Below are 18,405 nucleotides of genomic sequence, written 5' to 3' on the forward strand. Positions count from 1 at the left end.
TTGAGCTTGTTTGAATTGACTTTTTATTTTTGATTATAAAACTTTGATTTATTTTTAATATTTTAGCTTAAAATTAAGTGCTTGTAAGCATTTTTAGAATTTATTCAAGCACTTCAAAAATGTTTAAAAGTTTTTTTTTGATGAAATACACTTAAAATAAGATATTCTAAAAGAGTCGTCCGAACAATCGATCAAAAATGCTTATTTGAAATTTTTTTTTTATTAATATATCTTTTCAAAATATGCATTTTTAGAGACAAACAATTTGTGTTGGGCTAGTTCGTTTGAGAAATACTTTTTTCGATAATTAATACTCTATCCGTTTTAAAAAAAATGTCTCTATTTCCTTTTTAGTTTGTTTAAAAAAGAATGTCTCTATCTTTTTTTGGCAACACTTTAACTTTAACTTTCCACGTGCATGTTTAAGACCACAAGATTAAAGGATATTTTGGTACATTTGACACAACTTTAATTTTGAACCCCATGATTAAAAAGTTTTATTTCTTTTCTTAAACACCGTTCCAAGTCAAGGTCATTCTTTTTGAAATGGAGGAAATAAAATATTTTCAATAAAATGCTTTTGAATATTAAATTTCGAAAAGAAACTACTGTCATGATACGTTTCATTATTAAGATAGTTTATATATAAACAATATTATAAATATTTGTTATGAGAGTTTTTGAAATAATGAGAAAATATATTAAGTGTGTATTTGTTAGTTGTTACGAAAAGAAAAAAAAATATTTTTTAATTAAAAAAGTTATTTATAAGTAATTTAGCCAAATACTACAAGGATAGAATGAATTGTGAGAGTGTGGATGAAATAGTAAAGCAAAGACAAACAACTTAAAATCTCAGTATTTTTAACTTTTACCTATTCATTAAAGATCATTTTTTCTAAAATTATATTTTTCAAATCTTAGATTAATTATGGAAAAATTAAAAATTTATTGAGAAATTATATTTTTCCTTCATACTAAACAGATTACGGACTTGGTGTAAAAAAAGAAAAAGAAATGCTAAACAAATTAAGCTGCTTTCAGTAATCAAAGCTAAAAGCAACTTTCTTTTCTTTGAAGCAGCAGCAGTAGCCTTTGTTCAGATCAGATAAGCAAATCAAATCCCAAAAATCGTGAAATCCAGCGGCAAAGATTACAGCGATGGATGCTTTGAGGAAGCAAGCTAGTAAGCTCAGAGAACAAGTCGCTAAACAGCAACAGGTCCACCCAAGAATTCTTTTTTCTTGATCCAATTTTCTTTGTTTGGGGCTGTGAGAAAATGTTATTTTCTTGGAATTCTGGTGTAATGTTTACGCGTATCTTCTTCTGGGTATTACTCATCTGGTAGAACTGTAAAATGGGTAGAGTTTCAATTTTGGATTGATCATCTTTTTTATCTTCATTTGGTGGTCCATCTTGGTTTAATGTGCGAATGAATACTTGAATTCTTGACAATCACTGTATAAAAGTGAGGGAAGATTTTAAGCTTTATGAATTTCTATGTTTGTCAGTTTTTTCTTGAATTGGATGTGTTGCCAAAAAAAATGTCTTTTTCAGATTTTATTCTCCCTAATTGTAATTACTTTGGGCTTTGGAAGTGGTATGGTAATACAAAAAGGTGCTAGGAGTAGAGGTGGATCCATGATTTGAAGTTATGCCCTTTGATGTTACTGGGTTCTAAAAGTTATAATTTGTACATAGTAAATGAATAGTGTAAGATAATTACAAGGTTTGATGTAAACCAATGTCCTAAGATTGAAACATTTCTATTTAATTGAGTGATTGACTTTTGAGGGATGGTACAAATTGTTTCTTTCCATAGCAAGTGTATATTGATTCTTATTTGCTAGAGATATTGATTCTTAAACTTCAGGCAGTCATCAAGCAGTTTAGTGCAACTGGTTATGAAAGTTCAGATGTTATGGTCATTGATGAAATGGAGATGCAATTGCATCATCAACTGGACAAGTTGTATAAGTCTACCCGGGAGAAAAGGGTAAGGGTTCTGTCACATAATGTAAATAAAAGCCTGTTCGGTGCCTACAGTTCTTTTTCTTATATTGCAAATGTTTGATGTTGTGTCATTTACTTTCAAACTATGAAATTTACTACAGTAGTATATACCTGACTGCAATTTACTTATTTGCAGAATAACTGCTAATATATTCGTTTAGCATGTAATAGCTACTTAAATATTTAGTCATTATCAAAGACCTTTACTTTGCGCTTCCTGCTTCTTGCGAATAGTTGATAATGCAAAAAGGTGAGTCATTTAGCCAAAATGAATTCTTTATGGGAGGTAGAGCATTCTTTGGTGTTAGTTAAATCTGACTTATAAAAGAAAGAGGCCAAAATTTGAAGGAAGATCGCTATTTTTAAGTGCATTTGAAACTTGGTAATAGTTGTTAATAAGTAATATTGTCATGGAGTTAAGAAAAACTTAGTTGTTTCTTCATTTTCTATTACTTAATAAGTAGTTGGAGAGAGCAGCTTCCATACATTTTTGAAGAGGGATGCAAAGTGCAAAGATTCTTGAGTTAGAATATAGATAGTTTTGGAGATATTTTTCTTGTAGATGCATGCACGAACATGGTTTTGCAGTGTTGAAAGTTAAGAGAATATATTCGTATTCACAACATGTCTAGATCTATTAAATTTAGTTAGAGCATTGGAGAACATTTCATATTGTTCTGTACTACACTGTAAAATATTTACTTACAATCATAGAAATAGATAATAACTACTCAACATGTTGTACACTATAAATTGCCATCTCTTTTCTCTTTTTTCAAATAGAACCAAAGTCTATTTTCTGGAGACTTAAGTTACTTCTGTCTGAAGTGTGGCCTAGTGGTCAATGCAATGGGTTGTAAACCACGAGGTCTCAAATTACAAAAACCTCTAGGTGATTCTTCCCATCTGTTCTAACCTTGATGGGACAGACTTCGTTGTGGGTGGAAGGGGTCCGTATCAGTGCTACATGGTCTGAATATTTTGAACTAAATGGTTGCCTCTGTTGTGATTATTAGCTGGTTTACATTTTTGCCCGTTAAGGCTGAGATTTCACTTAGCTGACCTGATCACGATGTTGTTCAGCTCGCCGCATTGATATACATTTGACCTATTTTAAGATATCCTTAGCAGACTTGTTTAGTCATTTTCTTCTGCTCCGGCCACTATAATTTATTGTTGTCTTGTTAAGATTCACTTGATCTTCTTCTTATGAAAGTTGAGCATAATGATATCGAGCTTGGCTTGTTGTATCAGGTTGAGCTATTCAGCTTGGCTTGTCTATATGCACTTGGCTTGTCATTTGTGTCTTGATTTTTTATTGTTGTTGTTGGTGCTAGGCACAAGACCATGTATATCTATGATAAATGTCATGCTAGTGTAGAGCATTTCATTCCTATATCTTGTCTTTTGTAGTTGTGGCTAGGACTTGGCAAATTCATTGCTTAATTTTGATCTAAACTCACACTGTGTGTTTCCTTCTCTTTCTGAAGTTAGGATATCTCTGTTCGTATCATTTTGCAGGATTTTCAGAAAGAGATTGTTAAGGCAGCTGAAACATTTACAGCTATAGGATACAAGCATATAGAAGCAGGTAAAACTTTTGAAGGCGTATTTTGTATAAATAGATCTACTTTCAGATGGAACTTTGTTCTAGTCATGATTCACTACCTCTATAATATTCAGGCAGCCCTTTATGTTTGTTTGCTGCTACTTCTAAAATATTTAGGCAGTCCTTTATGACGATATGACAAGATTATTCTTAACCTGGATGTTTATATTCTTATTTTCTGGATACTGCCAGGCTAGTATCTCGTCCTCCCTGTCCCATCATTGTGAGACTGAGACCTGTTTTTTCTTTTTGCCTTTTTTTTTTTCTTCTGTGTGAATTTCAACTTATTTGGTGGAAGTTTATGGTAGCCAGGAACTAAATTATCAGAAGATTGCTGCAAATATGGAGTCGAAAATCCCAATGACGAGGTGTTAGCTAAGGCTGCTTCTATTTACGGTGATGCTCGTAAACATGCAGAGAAGGAGGTTGAAGATCTAAATAAACTATTCTTCAGTCAGGTAGGTACAATGTGCATGTAATCTGGAATATGTTAATGAAAAGTAATTAGAAGCAATATATATTGGCGTATTTATTTGTTAGAGTTGCATGAGCTAGATAAATGTGTCTTCCCTAAACCTAAACGTCAGTAGATTACTGGCTATCTTTGCAGTAGTTTATTACCTGCTAGCCTAAGAGTCTAAGATCGTGACATCCTTAATGGAAACTAATTAGAAGCAATTTATATTGGCGTATTTATTTGTTAGAGTTGCATGAGCTAGATAAATGTGTTTTCCCTAGACCTAAACATCAGTAGATTACTGGCTAAATTTGCAGTAGTTTATTACCTGCTAGCCTAAGAGTCTAAGATCGTGACATCCATACATGAATAGGCTTATAGCTGCTTTTTATGGGAAAGACTGCTTATGAATCTGTGAAGATAAAGAAATCAATGATGGTAGTCTTAAGTTCTGGTGCTGATAGCAAGTGACAAATGCATAAAGAGATTGATGAAACAGTTCCTCGAAAACCTAAAGGATAATCATTTTCCTTTCCAGTTTTCTCCTTCGACGTTTGTGCCAAGAAAGAGGTCACTTCCATGTGCACTTGTTGGTCTTGGAAATTTTTTCGCTTTGGTTTCTGGGTGGTTTTCTGTAAGCACATGCTTCATTTGCAAAATGAAGAAGTAACCACCCTCTTTCCCAACCAAAAAGAAGTATTAATGGCATACTGTAAACAATCATGATACTGACCTTTTTGTCTCATGAAACATAATTATGGCAAATATGTCAATACCTTCTTTTTACTTTTCTTTCTGTCTTTTCTTTTCAAGATACTGCACATTTATTTTTTTGATTCATGACACTTAGCAACATTAATCTATGTTCAATACTTCATAGTTCAGCCTTCGGCCGCAGACTAAAATGAGCTTTTGGATTTCCAGGTACTGGAACCATTGAGAGCTATGGTAGCTGGTTCTCCCTTAGAGGATGCTCGTCATCTAGCTCAGCGCTACAGTAAAATGCGGCAAGAGGCGGAGATACAGGTTACTTTAACAATTATTTCTTTTGCTAAAGACTATGATAAACGCCTGTTGATACTTGTCTTATTGTTCTATTATACACTGTCATCACATCCTTAGTATTGAATACAAAATAAGCAGGCAACCGAAGTTTCTAGAAGACAAGCTCGGGTGAGGGAAGCTCCCATCCCGGAGAATGTGGCAAAGCTGCACGCAGCAGAAACTAAAATGCAGGAACTCAAAGCCAACATGACAGTACTCGGTAAAGAAGCAGCAGCAGCATTAGCTGCTGTAGAATCACAGCAGGAGAGGCTTACATTTCAGAGGCTTGTTGCAATGGTATGTATGCTGGTGCATATTTGCCTCTCATGGAATTTAAACTTGTGTTTTGCATGGTCAACCATTTTCATACTATGGTTAAAGTGAGTATAATCATCTGCAGGTTGAAGCAGAAAAGCTTTATCATGAGAGAGTTGCTGTTATTCTGGGTAATATTGAAGCTGAGGTGAGTGTTTTTCCTTTCGTATTTCTCCAGAGGTATGCTTTACACCTAGGTAATTTTTTCTTACTTGACAATTTACAATTTGTACAGATAGTTTCTGAAAAGCAGCGAAAAGAGGCTGCTCCTCCTGTAGCCACACTTCCTGTAAACCCTCCGTCCCACGTACCTGAGAAAACAAAATACTTTTTGGCCGAGGTAACCGTCTGCTTTAACAACAGTTGTCTAAGTTGTTATAATCTTATCACAGAATGATTTATTTATTATACTATTTGAAAGAAACTTCTGAGGGAAAGCTGATTGACAATGAGGATATGTTGCTGGTGTGAGCTCTGAAGACGCTCTAATCCGTGCAGTGTTACTGTTTATTAATGAGTTGAAGTGGTCTTAGTTTTTGTGTCTCTGTCACACAGGCTATTCATTCTTTTGAAGCTGAATCAGAAAAGGAGCTAAGCTTGTCTGTCGGTGATTATGTTGTTGTTCGTAAGGTTGTTCTTTAATTCTGGCACTTCCCTCTTGAGATAATAAGTTATTGATTGAAGTTGATAAAACTCACATGTATATTTGCTGGAGCATTCTCCTTTTTCTAAACCTAACAAACCTTTTATGTAAGCCTTCTCTAATTTTCCAGTAAATGATGACTGCTGTTAGTACTACTCACACTAGTCTTCCTTCTAAAGGCTTATTTGATATATGCGCAACTTCCCACTTCAAACCTGCCCCTCTAACTGCCCTTCTCACTTGAAACCTGCCCCTCCTGTCGCCCTTCTCCCCACCGAAAAAGAAAAAAATAAAGGAAGAATGAAAGTTAACAAAATAAAGAATAGTAATGTAAATGAAAAAGGAAAGGACACACCTGTAAATTTTCTTGTTCATTGCCATTTTTATTCTACTTCTCAAAACTTGCGAAGGTAAAAAACTATGATCTATTCATAGATGTGCATGATATGCTCAATGAAACACAGTAAAGTCGAGTCCAAAAGAAGAAACAGTTAATTCTTCTATCCTGTTATATCCACGTTTTTTTGAAGAGTGCCTCTCTATTCCAATTTCATGTTATGTTCAGGTGACTCAATCAGGTTGGTCAGAAGGAGAATGCCAAGGCAGGGCAGGTTGGTTTCCATCTGAGTACGTGGAGAAACGACAAAGAGTACCTACTTCTAATGGAGCAACGGAAGTTTACTGAAAAGATGGTGATTTTTTGTTGCTGGTATTTGTGGAACAGTTGCCAGTTCATCCATTTGTTCATGCAAGAGCATAGAGTTGAGTGTGTAACATATTCATTTTAGTTCTTCAGGGTTATTCTGGACAGTAAATGCTTTTGGTCTTTTCCCTTTCCCTTTTGTTTTTACCCCAGCAGACTTGTCATCACTGATGGATTATAGCTGAAATGCACTTAGTTAAGTACCCTCTTCCTCTACCTGCGAACGAAAAATGTTATCTTTGAAGAAGATGGTTGTGAAAATTGTTGTTGTAGTTTGTGAATTATGAAGGAAACACTGTCCTTTTGTTATTGAGGTCAACATGACACTAACAAAAATGGACAAAGGTTCCATACATATGCATTGCTCTGGAGACTAGCAACAAATGCTCTCTATGATGAAGTAGTATATTAGCAATGAACTGCTTGTCCAAGTGTTTTATAACAAAAAGATGAGTACATGTGGAAGTAACACACCCTCTTAATACATTCCAGAGGCGGAGCTAAGTGGGGTCAAGGAGGGTTTCGGATTTCTTTAAGTGGAAAATTATACTATTTCTACACTGTCAATATATATTTTTTTTTTGTATATATAGTAAATGGTAAATTCCTTTTGACTTCGTGTTTTTTTTTTTAATATTTTGAACAGTGAAAATTTAAACTCCAAACTCATCTACTTCTGTCTCTCATATTATTTATTTAGATTATATACAAATATTTTCGTGTGCATACATTCTTAGATGGAATGATTGTTGATATTCTTCATGGTTGTGTAATGCCTATTTCTTTTCCATTTTTTTCCCTTCAATTTATTAAATTTATTCAAAATCCAAAACAGAAATTATAACATAGGGAGTATTATACTTAAACTAAATTAAACTAATGTTATTTATTAATTGAAATGATAAAAAATCTAAACTTTTCAGTAGCTAATCAAAAGGGTTGATATCATTGGTGTTGTGAATAACAGAGTTATATATTGCCAAGAAAAAGAATACACAAACAATTGTTAATATTAATTCTTCTTGAAAAACAAAATAATAGATAGAACAAGATATACATAAGTAGAGCATCAACTTATATTGAAGCGATCATGCAAGTAAATTAATTAAAAAAAAATGTAATTTTTATTTATGATCTTATAGACAACAAAAAAGGACGGATTATACTATATATGATGATACAACAAAAAGAGCATATTCAAAATTAATATGAACTGCAACTAATTAAAACACGATTAAATGTTCATACATTCACTACTACCCACCTTCTAATTCATATTATTAGACTCTTATTGTTCTGACAAATTCTTTACCAAGTAAAATGAAACATCTATTTTTGAAATAGGGATCAAATAAAACGAAGAAGGGAATACTTTATCAATTTTTTCCTTCGTTTCAATTTGTCTAACCTACTTTTATTTTTACTTCATTTGAAAAAGAAAGACTCTTTCCTTTATTAACAGTTATTTAATTTTAATTTTTTCACATAACATGCATAAACCACAAAATTAATGAGCATTTTAATATATTTGACATATTTGACATTTCATAATATAAGACTCAACATGTTCTTTATTTTCTCACTCTATGTAAAGTTAAAATAGATAAAACAAATTAAAACGGTGAGATTAATCTATAATTATCACTACTTTGCTTGTTCTTTCTTTGTCTTTAAAGAACACTATTTGAAGTGCACAACACTTATAAATTTCTTGAACAAAGGAAGAGTTTCTATTATATTCCTAGTTTTCTATATCCACTCTAAGATTCAAGAAATGGAAGAAAAATCATCAATAGTTAAAGATGAGAAAGTGCCATTCTACAAACTATTTTTGTTTGCAGATAGGGTGGATATTGCTTTAATGACTATTGGAACTTTTGGTGCTATTGGTGAAGGATTAACTCAACCTTTGATGACACTCATTTTTGGTCAAATTATAAATTCTTTTGGTGGTGCTTCATCTTCTAATGAGGTTTTTCATCTAGTTTATGAGGTATTATTCTTTTCATTTCTAAATAAGTGTCGTTTAAACTTTTTTTACGTTCATCAGAAAAATAATAAATACAAGATATTATTTATTACTTTATAATTTTTAATTACTTGTCGACTTTTGATTTGACACATCTATTAAGAAAACAATGATTGACATAATGAATTTATCATTTTATCCCTATTAATTATGAAGTGGATGGATTAAAAATTCTACGTTTTTAAAAAAATTCTACGTTTTTCAAAGTAATTGATTAAGGGTATAAGAGAAAGTAATTGATTAAGGGTATAAGAGGCAAGAAAAATATTTTTATTGATTTGTAGAAATGGACAAATATTATAAGGGACAGCTAAAAAAAGGAAAAAAGATTGACAAGTAATTAGAAATAAATGAAATATGTTAACATAAAGAGAAATAGTTCTTTAATGTAAAGATATTATTAGAAACAATTACTACTCTATAGTCTATATTACTTATAGATATTATTAGGGACAATTACTACTCTATAGTCTATATTACTAATATATTCCCTTTTTCTTTAACAGGTCCATTAAAAATTTTAAATAGAAAGAGTGCTTTAATCTTTTAACTCTTATCATTTTAGTACACTCTATATTCAATACCAAGATTAAGGATGGGGAACTTTACAATATTTCAAGAAGAAATAATTGAAGGGCAAACTGAAAAAATGTTAATTGATTGTATTTTTATTATGTAGATTACAAGTAATTTGAGACACATATATTTAATGATGTAGATACACAATATGAGACGGATGAAATAATAGTAATAATTATTTTAAAGTAACGGTTATTTTGAGATAAACTTTTTTGGCTAAAATCCTATTTATTTTATTTTCAGGCTACCGTTTACTATGTCTATCTCGCTATTGGATCTGGGATTGCTTCCTTTTTACGTAAGAGTGTTGTTTCTCTGTTCGAAAATAAGTGGTGTTTTAGATAATTAAAAAGATATTAAAGAGTTACATTTTTTTGAAAATTTAAAATATTAACTTTGAATACTAGTTAAATTGACTCTAATAAAGCGACAAAAATGACAAGTTAACGAAACGAGTAGCTCATAAATCATACTATGTCTAGCTCAAGTTTGCTACTACTTGAGCTAAACAGAAGCCTAAATTCTTGTTGTTGTACTATATTGGAATTGAAACAAAATGTGTAAAGCTTGCTGCTACAACATTATTACAGGGATGTCATGTTGGATGGTTACTGGAGAGAGACAAGCGATTCGAATTCGAGGACTGTATTTGAAGACAATACTGAGGCAGGACATAGCCTTTTTTGACACTGAAACAACAACTGGACAAGTCATTGGAACAATGTCTGGAGATACATTTCTCATTCAAGATGCCTTGGGAGATAAGGTGTTGTTCTGTAGTTAACTAATGCTACTACTGCAGTTTACTAATGTGTTGATTGGTTGCAGGTTGGGAAGTTCATTCAATATCTCTCAGCATTCGTTGGAGGCTTCATAATCGCCTTCACAAAGGGATGGCTTCTTTCGCTAGTCTTGGTTTCTTGTATACCTGCTCTAGTCATTGCTGGTGGAGCCATGACATCGATCATGTCCAAAATGTCAAGTCGCGGACAAATGACTTATGCACAAGCTGGAGATATAGTGGAACAAACAGTTGGAGCAATGAAAACAGTATAGCCTCACAGTTTCTAAATGATCTTGCATTAGACTTTTCAGTTTTGATCTAAATTATGATAAACTTTAGGTTGCAGCATTCAATGGAGAGAAGCTGGCAATGATTAAGTACGACAACACACTGAAAATTGCGTGTGCTTTTACTGTCCAACAAGGGCTTGTTTCAGGAGTTGGACTTGGTACATTCTTACTTGTTCTTCTATATACTTATGGACTTGCCATTTGGTATGGTTCTAAATTGATAATAGAGAAAGGTTATCGTGGTGGAGATGTCGTCAATGTTCTCATGGCTATAATGATTGGTGGAATGTAAGTGTAAAATTCTGCAAGTTTAAAGCATCTTAGATTCGTCACATTGGACTGTTAATGTAGGCTAAGTAGTGGAAACCTTTTGCTTGTTTTCTTGTTGATTTGCAGGTCACTAGGCCAAACAACACCGTCATTGAATGCATTTGCAGCAGCACAGGTTGCAGCACTCAAAATCTTTGAGACAATCAGCAGGAAACCATTGATTTACACATCTGACATGAGCGGGGTTGTGTTGGAAGACATCGAGGGTGAAATTGAGCTTAAAGATGTGTATTTTAGGTATCCATCCAGGCCACATGTGCAAATCTTTAGTGGATTCTCACTTGTTGTTCCTAGTGGCAAAACTGTAGCTTTGGTCGGGCAAAGTGGAAGCGGAAAGTCCACTATTATTAGCTTACTAGAGAGATTCTATGATCCTGAATCCGGAGAAGTATTATTAGATGGTGTCAATTTGAAGAAATATCAACTGAAATGGCTAAGGCAGCAGATGGGATTAGTAAGTCAGGAGCCTATCCTGTTTGCGACTACCATAAGGGAGAATATCAGTTATGGCAAGGAAAATGCTACTGAAGAGGAGATTAGTGCAGCTATTGAGCTTGCTAATGCTGCTAACTTCATTGACAAACTACCCCAGGTAATATTGCCCCCCTCAATATCCATGTCCACAGTTTCAACAAGCTGCTAATAACCGAATTTCTTTATATGGACATTCACTTTTTTCATGTTTTGGGGATTTGTAGGGGCTAGACACTATGGTAGGTGAGCATGGAACAAAACTATCTGGTGGTCAAAAACAAAGACTGGCAATAGCAAGGGCTATTGTAAAGAACCCAAAAGTACTTCTCCTTGATGAAGCTACAAGTGCACTTGATGCTGAATCAGAGCGAATTGTCCAAGAAGCACTAGAGAAAGTCATGGCGAAAAGAACAACTGTGGTTGTTGCTCATCGTCTAACAACCATTAGGAATGCTGATCTAATAGCTGTACTACATGATGGGAAGCTACTAGAGCAAGGTAATAATTTAAAGATAAAAGAGACATGTTCATCAATCAAGCTTTACTTTTATGGATAAGAATAAGTATCTTTTTTACTCACATAACGAAAACAGGAAATCATGATAAGTTGATTCAAGATCCAAATGGGGCATATTCCCAGCTTATGCGAATGCAGGAAGGCAAGGGAGGTGATGAAGAAGAGAACTTGATTATGAAAAATATGGACTCTGACAAGGTAAACATAACCATGAAATTGGACAACATCAGCTGGTCATCAAATCCGCCACTGTCAGCAGCGAAGCGATCAACAAACCAGGGATCCCCTAGGCATTCCTTCACACCCAGCTATCCTGTTCGGGAGATGATTGATATTCATGAAGCTACAATAGGAGACGTGGATGAAAAAGAAGACGATGAACAAAGTTCAGAGAATCGAAAGAAAATTCCTATTAGGCGGCTTGCTGAACTAAACAAACCTGAGCTTCCATATATACTACTTGGATCATTGGCTGCAATTATGCATGGCCTAGTAATGCCCTTATTCGGACTCTTGCTCTCAGAAGCAATTAAATCCTTCTTTAATCCTCCACATAAGTTGAGAAATGAATCACAATTCTGGGGACTCATGTACGTGGGCCTCGGTGTAGTAATTTGGCTAGTTATACCTTTCCAGAATTATTTATTTGGAGTTGCAGGGGGGAAATTGATCGAGAGAATCCGTTCTTTGACATTTAAGAAAGTAGTCCATCAAGAAATCAGCTGGTTCGATGACCCTGTAAATTCAAGGTCAGTCAACAAGTTAATAGTCATTAAATTCTCCCTGAAGTTTGACATGTGCTAAAACATGGAATTTTATTGAATGCAGCGGTGCATTATGTGCAAGGTTATCAATTGATGCTTCTACAGTCAGGACTGTTGCGGGTGATGCACTGGCACTTATTGTACAAAACATGGCAACTGCATTAGGCGGCCTTGCGATAGCCTTCACTGCTAATTGGGTTCTGTCATTTATAATCCTTGTTGTATTACCCTTAATATGTGCACCAGGACTCTTCCAGACCAAGTTCCACAAAGGCTATAGCGCGGATGCTAAGGTTTTCTTTAGTTTTATTTAACAGAATGAACTTTTACAAGGTGGTTGAACTTTACTAACAAGGTTCTGCTCATTTATTCAGGTGATGTATGAAGAAGCTAGTCAAATAGCAAATGATGCCGTTGGCGGTATTAGAACAGTGGCATCATTCTGTGCAGAGGAAAAAGTGATGGACATGTACCAGAAGAAATGTGAAGGTCCAATTAAGTCAGGAGTAAAGATTGGAATCGTTAGTGGAGCAAGTTTAGGTTTTGGTTCTTTTACACTTTATTCTTCACTTGGTTTCTGTTTCTTCATTGGATCTGTCCTTATTGATCATAGATTAGCGACAGTCGACCAAGTTTTTAAGGTAAAAATACATAATTCTCTCCCTCTTGAGTTCTTGCCTGTTTTTGAAAATAGTTATTTAACGTTGCAGGTTTTCTTTGCATTGATATTAGCAGCTGTTGGAATTACTCAATGTACTACAATGGCTCCAAATTTTAACAAAGCTAAAGATTCTATAACTTCTATATTTGACATTCTTGATAGAAAATCCATTATTGACTCAAGTTCTGATGTTGGCACTACTCTAGCTGTTGTTCATGGAGATATTGAATTCCGACTTGTGAGTTACAGGTACGCTACTCGCCCAGATGTCCAAATCTTCAAGGATTTATGCTTAATCATCCCTTCTGGAAAGGTATTTCCGCGTACTACCACTGCATTTTACGTACTAAATCTTATATCAAACTGGCTTCAAGTATTATTTTTCGCTTCTCTTTGTAGACTGTAGCTTTAGTGGGAGAGAGTGGTAGCGGAAAATCAACTGTCATTAGCCTAATAGAGAGATTCTATGATCCTGAATCAGGAGAGATATATTTGGATGGTGTGGAAATTAAACAATTCAATCTAAGTTGGCTAAGGCAACAATGGGACTGGTTAGTCAAGAACCTATACTGTTTAACGAAACAATTCGTGACAACATTGCCTACAGCAGACAGGGGAATGCAACAGAAGAAGAGATCATTGAAGCAGCAAAATCAGCAAATGCACACAACTTTATATCATCATTGCCTCAAGGATATGATACGTCGGTTGGGGAAAGAGGGATACAATTATCAGGTGGACAAAAGCAAAGGATAGCTATTGCTAGAGCAATACTGAAGGATCCAAAGATTCTTTTGCTAGACGAGGCAACAAGTGCGTTAGATGCAGAATCAGAACGTATCGTTCAAGAGGCATTGGATCGAGTAATGGTAAATAGGACAACCGTGGTTGTAGCTCATCGCTTAGCTACAATCAAAGGAGCTGATATCATTGCTGTTATGAAGAATGGAGTCATTGTTGAGAAAGGAAGACATGATGTTCTAATGAATATTAAAGATGGAGCTTATGCATCCTTAGTAGCATTGCATATGACTTCAGCCTGATTAATAACTATAAAGTGTCACTACATCAAAAATGATTAATTGCCGCTAAATTTATATTTTTAGCGGCAATTAACGATCTTTTAAGACCTCCATCTTTTGAGGTTTTCCAACATAAGTTGGTGTAATGTATTAGTTGAATCATATTCATCATAGATATGTGGCTTGTATTTGATATATTACTTTTGAATAATATATTAAATAATCATGATACTTTTTGCCGAACATGTGTAAGACTAAATGACATTTTGATATATTAACATATTTTTAATTTAAAATTATATGATTTAGAAGTCTTTTTTTACTTTTTCAAACTTCGTATCAAATTAAATTAAAATAAGATAATCAAAAGTAAAATGAAAAAAATAATATTTTTACAATGAAACACTATTAGATGACATATTACTTCATGTAACGCGTGTCTGCCCCTGGTTGCTGGTATATTATATAAAGGGGAAGTGCCCCAAAACATGCAGTGCTATACATATATAATTCACACATACAAATTGTGTAATTCGATTTTTCTAACGAACAATTATAATAGAATTGTTAATATACAATTTGTCTATATTTATTTAAACAAAAATACATATTTGTGAATCATTAGAATGAACAAAATATTAATAATTCATTTTTAAAATTTTCAATTATATACTATATAGATCAATTGTATTTCTTTTGTCATTTAAAACATGAAGTTTCTTTGAAAGAAACGTCTATTGGCATTGAATTTACAAGAAAATTGATGAACCAGTTTCTTTTTTGTGTAATATTGCTTTAGTGGTACGACGAAACCAGTTGTTATTATGTTTGTATCGTTATATAATTTTTTTTTGAAAAAATATTTAATTTAAACCGATTAGCTTGAATCATGAGATTATGTGAATTTTTTGTTATCTTGTTTAACGCTCATATATTCATTATTAAAAAAATATTTTGTACATTATAAACAAAAAAAAAACATAACATACAAATTAAATGTTTCTTAATATGAAATTTTCCCTACTAATTAAGTGAAAAGAGTAATTTTGCGTAGCCATATATATAGAGAGATATCAAAACGGATTGGTACAAACCCAATCCGGTCCAGCGGATCAGAGACTATAATGGCCTAGCCTAACCTAACCCTTGGACCTCCAAAATAATAGCCCAACTCAGTCCTAAGATTATATCGAAAAATTTAGAGAGAAAATCTTGACTTAAGAAAAAAACGTGACATAGCACATTTACTATCATTTGATATCTCTGTGACATTGACTTTTCAATCTTGTGTAACAACTTCTCAAATATTGAAATCAAACAGTATTTCAGTGAATTACTTTGTCAAATTATCCCTCTAATGAAATATTAAATATTTATTTCACTATTATTTGGTGAAATGTAATTTACTTTGGCTCCTTTACTATGCAAGTAACAACATTGTATTCAACATTGCTGATCTTTTTTCCAAACAAAATAACACCTCTTATATACTGAGTCACTTGCTTTATAAGTTGGTTACGTCTTGACATTAAAGTATCAACAATTGACTATCATATAGAACATGATAATATGATAGTATATTCATATGTAAATAGATTGTTTAAAGAAAGAATTTCATTTATAATATATACCTGTGTTGGCATAACCAATATAACCTTGACAATATTTATTAGGATAAATAAATACTCATAATGCATAATCATGATCCTTAACTTGAGGTCAGTTGACAATTACTTTGGGTGTGTGCAAGTACACAGTTAAACTTGTATAAAATTGAGCAAATGGACACATTCGTCCTACATGACAACCTACACGGCAATTTTCTGTCCTACATGGCGCCCGACGTGCATTGTGTCAGATAGGACACTTATGTATACTTGTTCAGTTTTATACAAGTTTAAGTATCTATTTGTGTACATTCAAAGTTGGAGGATATATTTGTTCGCACGTAAAGACAAGTTAAGGGTCATGTATTATGCAAATAAATACTTCAATAATTTCTTTTTCGATATTTGATTCATCATGTTTCAATATATTTATAATCATAAGGAGGTCTAAATGATCTTTATTCATATCTTGCTAGAGTTAATAACTTTGATAGTCACTCAATTATCAATTGCTTTCACACAAAGTCACTGAACTTTCATTTCCAACTCAAAAGTCACTTAACTATAACTTCTTTGCACAGAAAGTCACTCAACTTTCATTTTCAACTCAAAAGTCACTAAACTATACTTCTTTACACAAAAAGTCACTAAACCTATTTAATTGTTTTTTTACTAAAATTTAGTAACATGAAATTTTAATTAATAACAATAGCGTATTTAAAAATTTCACTTTAATTTTTCGAAAGAGGATTTATCGTAAAAGGGGAAAAAAGAGGAAAAAACACGAAAAGAATGTGAAGAGTGGTTGTCCATCTACACAACATTAATTATCTTATATAATTATTTCACTTTAATTTTCCAAAAATATCTTTTAGATTTTATTAATCAAAATAAAAGAGTCATTGATTACGTCACTAATAATTTTACAAACTGCAAAAAACGTTATTTCCAACATATTAAAATCAAAATTGTATATGAATATGCAAAATTCCCCTCGTCCCCATGTTATAAATAAACAAAAATAATGGAGGTAATTAAGAGTAATATAAATCATACACAAAGCTAGTGTACTTATGAAGAAATTAAAACATATGATATTCAACTGGTTTTATTATATTTCAGATAGATTTGTTCATTTTGATAATTTGTATAGTGAAATTCTATTTTATTTTGATACTTTATTGACGATAAATCAGTTAAAATTATAAAACTTGTATAATATATTTGCGAATTACGGTATAATGATTTAAATAAGAAGATGACATATGATATTTGAGAGTTTAAAACAATAATTTAAAATAAATTATAAACAATAAATAACTAATTTTCAAGAAAAATAAACAAATAAAAATTACGTATCTATTTTCTTCATCTCACAACAACATGCGTCACCCCTGACCTTTTGTTCATCTTCCACTTTTTTTTACTACATTTCTTTTTTATCGACACATCCAAATTCCAATAAAGATAATATAATTCTTCTTATATTTTTCTTTCAATTTTTCGTGTTTTGTTATTACAATTTTTTTTTTCAAAATAGATGTGATTTTTTATTTTATTTTTGTTCTTTCATGTTTTGTGAGGATGTTTATCGGTGAAAGGTAGAGTAGATAATAAAAAATTATGAATATAAAATGAAGAAAAAGAAGAGAAAAATATTTTTACGAATAAATAAAAAAAGCGTTCTTCACGCTCTAAGAATGTGTGTTACACAATAATAGTTGTCAAAATGACACATTAAGGTTCTATTTGAGTTTTAAAATGAAAAGACGTATTTGAGATATCTAACTAAAAATTAATTATAACTTTAAGAAGGATAAATTCAGTCAATTTTAAAATAAAACTTTTTTAATAAAAGCTTATGCATATATACGGGGCGGACCTCACTGGACCACGAAGGCCACATTACAAGTAGCATATAAATTTCATAATTAAGATTTGGGTGTTAATTTCATTTTGACTTATATTAATTAATCGAGTTTTATTAATCTAGACCAAATACATAATATTTATGAATCATTATCTAAACCTAATATACAAAATGTATTCTGCACACATATATATACATATATTTTTTATAGAGTACGATATAATATAATTCATTTTTTTCTGATTTATTTTTATATTTTCATAAAATCAATAATCAATCTTATTATTTGGTATAATTATAAATTTCATATACAAATGAACAATTTTTATTAAGATAAATCCACTAATCAGTTCGGCATGATTTATTTTCTTCAATCAATAAATTGATTTACTAAAAAGAATCGTTGATACCCCCTATTCTTGGTTATTATTCAATAGAATTCGAGTATAACCTTACAACACCACCATTGCCACCATCAAACATTCAACACTACTAATAACAGTAAGTGGAATTTGTTGGAGACATAATACATAAACATGACCCTTTGGCGTCAGCCGATAACTATGACCCTTAACTTTAGGTATACATAAAAAGACACTTAAATTTATATAAAATTGAACAAATAGATATATTCGTTCTACATGATACCATACAAAATAATTTTTTGTCCTACATAGCGTTTTACATGTTTTAT

At 32.4% G+C, this 18,405-nt stretch overlaps 2 protein-coding genes across 3 annotated transcripts; both read left to right on the top strand.

The window, feature by feature from the left end:
- Positions 1–992: 992 nt before the first annotated feature.
- Positions 993–7,349, top strand: LOC107008662 (SH3 domain-containing protein 3). Of its 2 annotated transcripts, XM_015207794.2 has the most exons (10): positions 994–1,221; positions 1,874–1,996; positions 3,535–3,604; positions 3,935–4,080; positions 5,004–5,105; positions 5,223–5,420; positions 5,524–5,586; positions 5,674–5,778; positions 5,994–6,068; positions 6,647–7,349. In XM_015207794.2, exons 1-10 carry the CDS (start codon positions 1,162–1,164, stop codon positions 6,764–6,766), a joined length of 1,062 nt encoding a protein of 353 aa, XP_015063280.1. In that variant the 5' UTR covers positions 994–1,161; the 3' UTR covers positions 6,767–7,349. The 2 variants fall into 2 exon arrangements, with proteins under 2 accessions (XP_027770821.1, XP_015063280.1); XM_027915020.1 differs by lacking the exons at positions 5,994–6,068; positions 6,647–7,349 and adding an exon at positions 5,860–5,988 and having other exon boundaries at positions 993–1,221.
- A 1,209-nt stretch (positions 7,350–8,558) lies between these two features.
- LOC107010693 (ABC transporter B family member 9-like) lies at positions 8,559–14,255 on the top strand. Its single transcript, XM_015209983.1, is given in 14 exon segments — positions 8,559–8,777; positions 9,636–9,690; positions 9,983–10,158; positions 10,221–10,442; positions 10,516–10,754; positions 10,863–11,388; positions 11,495–11,768; positions 11,864–11,985; positions 12,052–12,536; positions 12,616–12,844; positions 12,926–13,192; positions 13,262–13,525; positions 13,612–13,750; positions 13,753–14,255. Coding segments are annotated over 14 exon segments (3,720 nt in total).
- The last annotated feature ends 4,150 nt before the right edge of the window (positions 14,256–18,405 follow it).

Source organism: Solanum pennellii, chromosome 2 (assembly GCF_001406875.1).
Source record: "Solanum pennellii chromosome 2, SPENNV200".
NCBI classification, from domain to species: Eukaryota; Viridiplantae; Streptophyta; class Magnoliopsida; order Solanales; family Solanaceae; genus Solanum; species Solanum pennellii.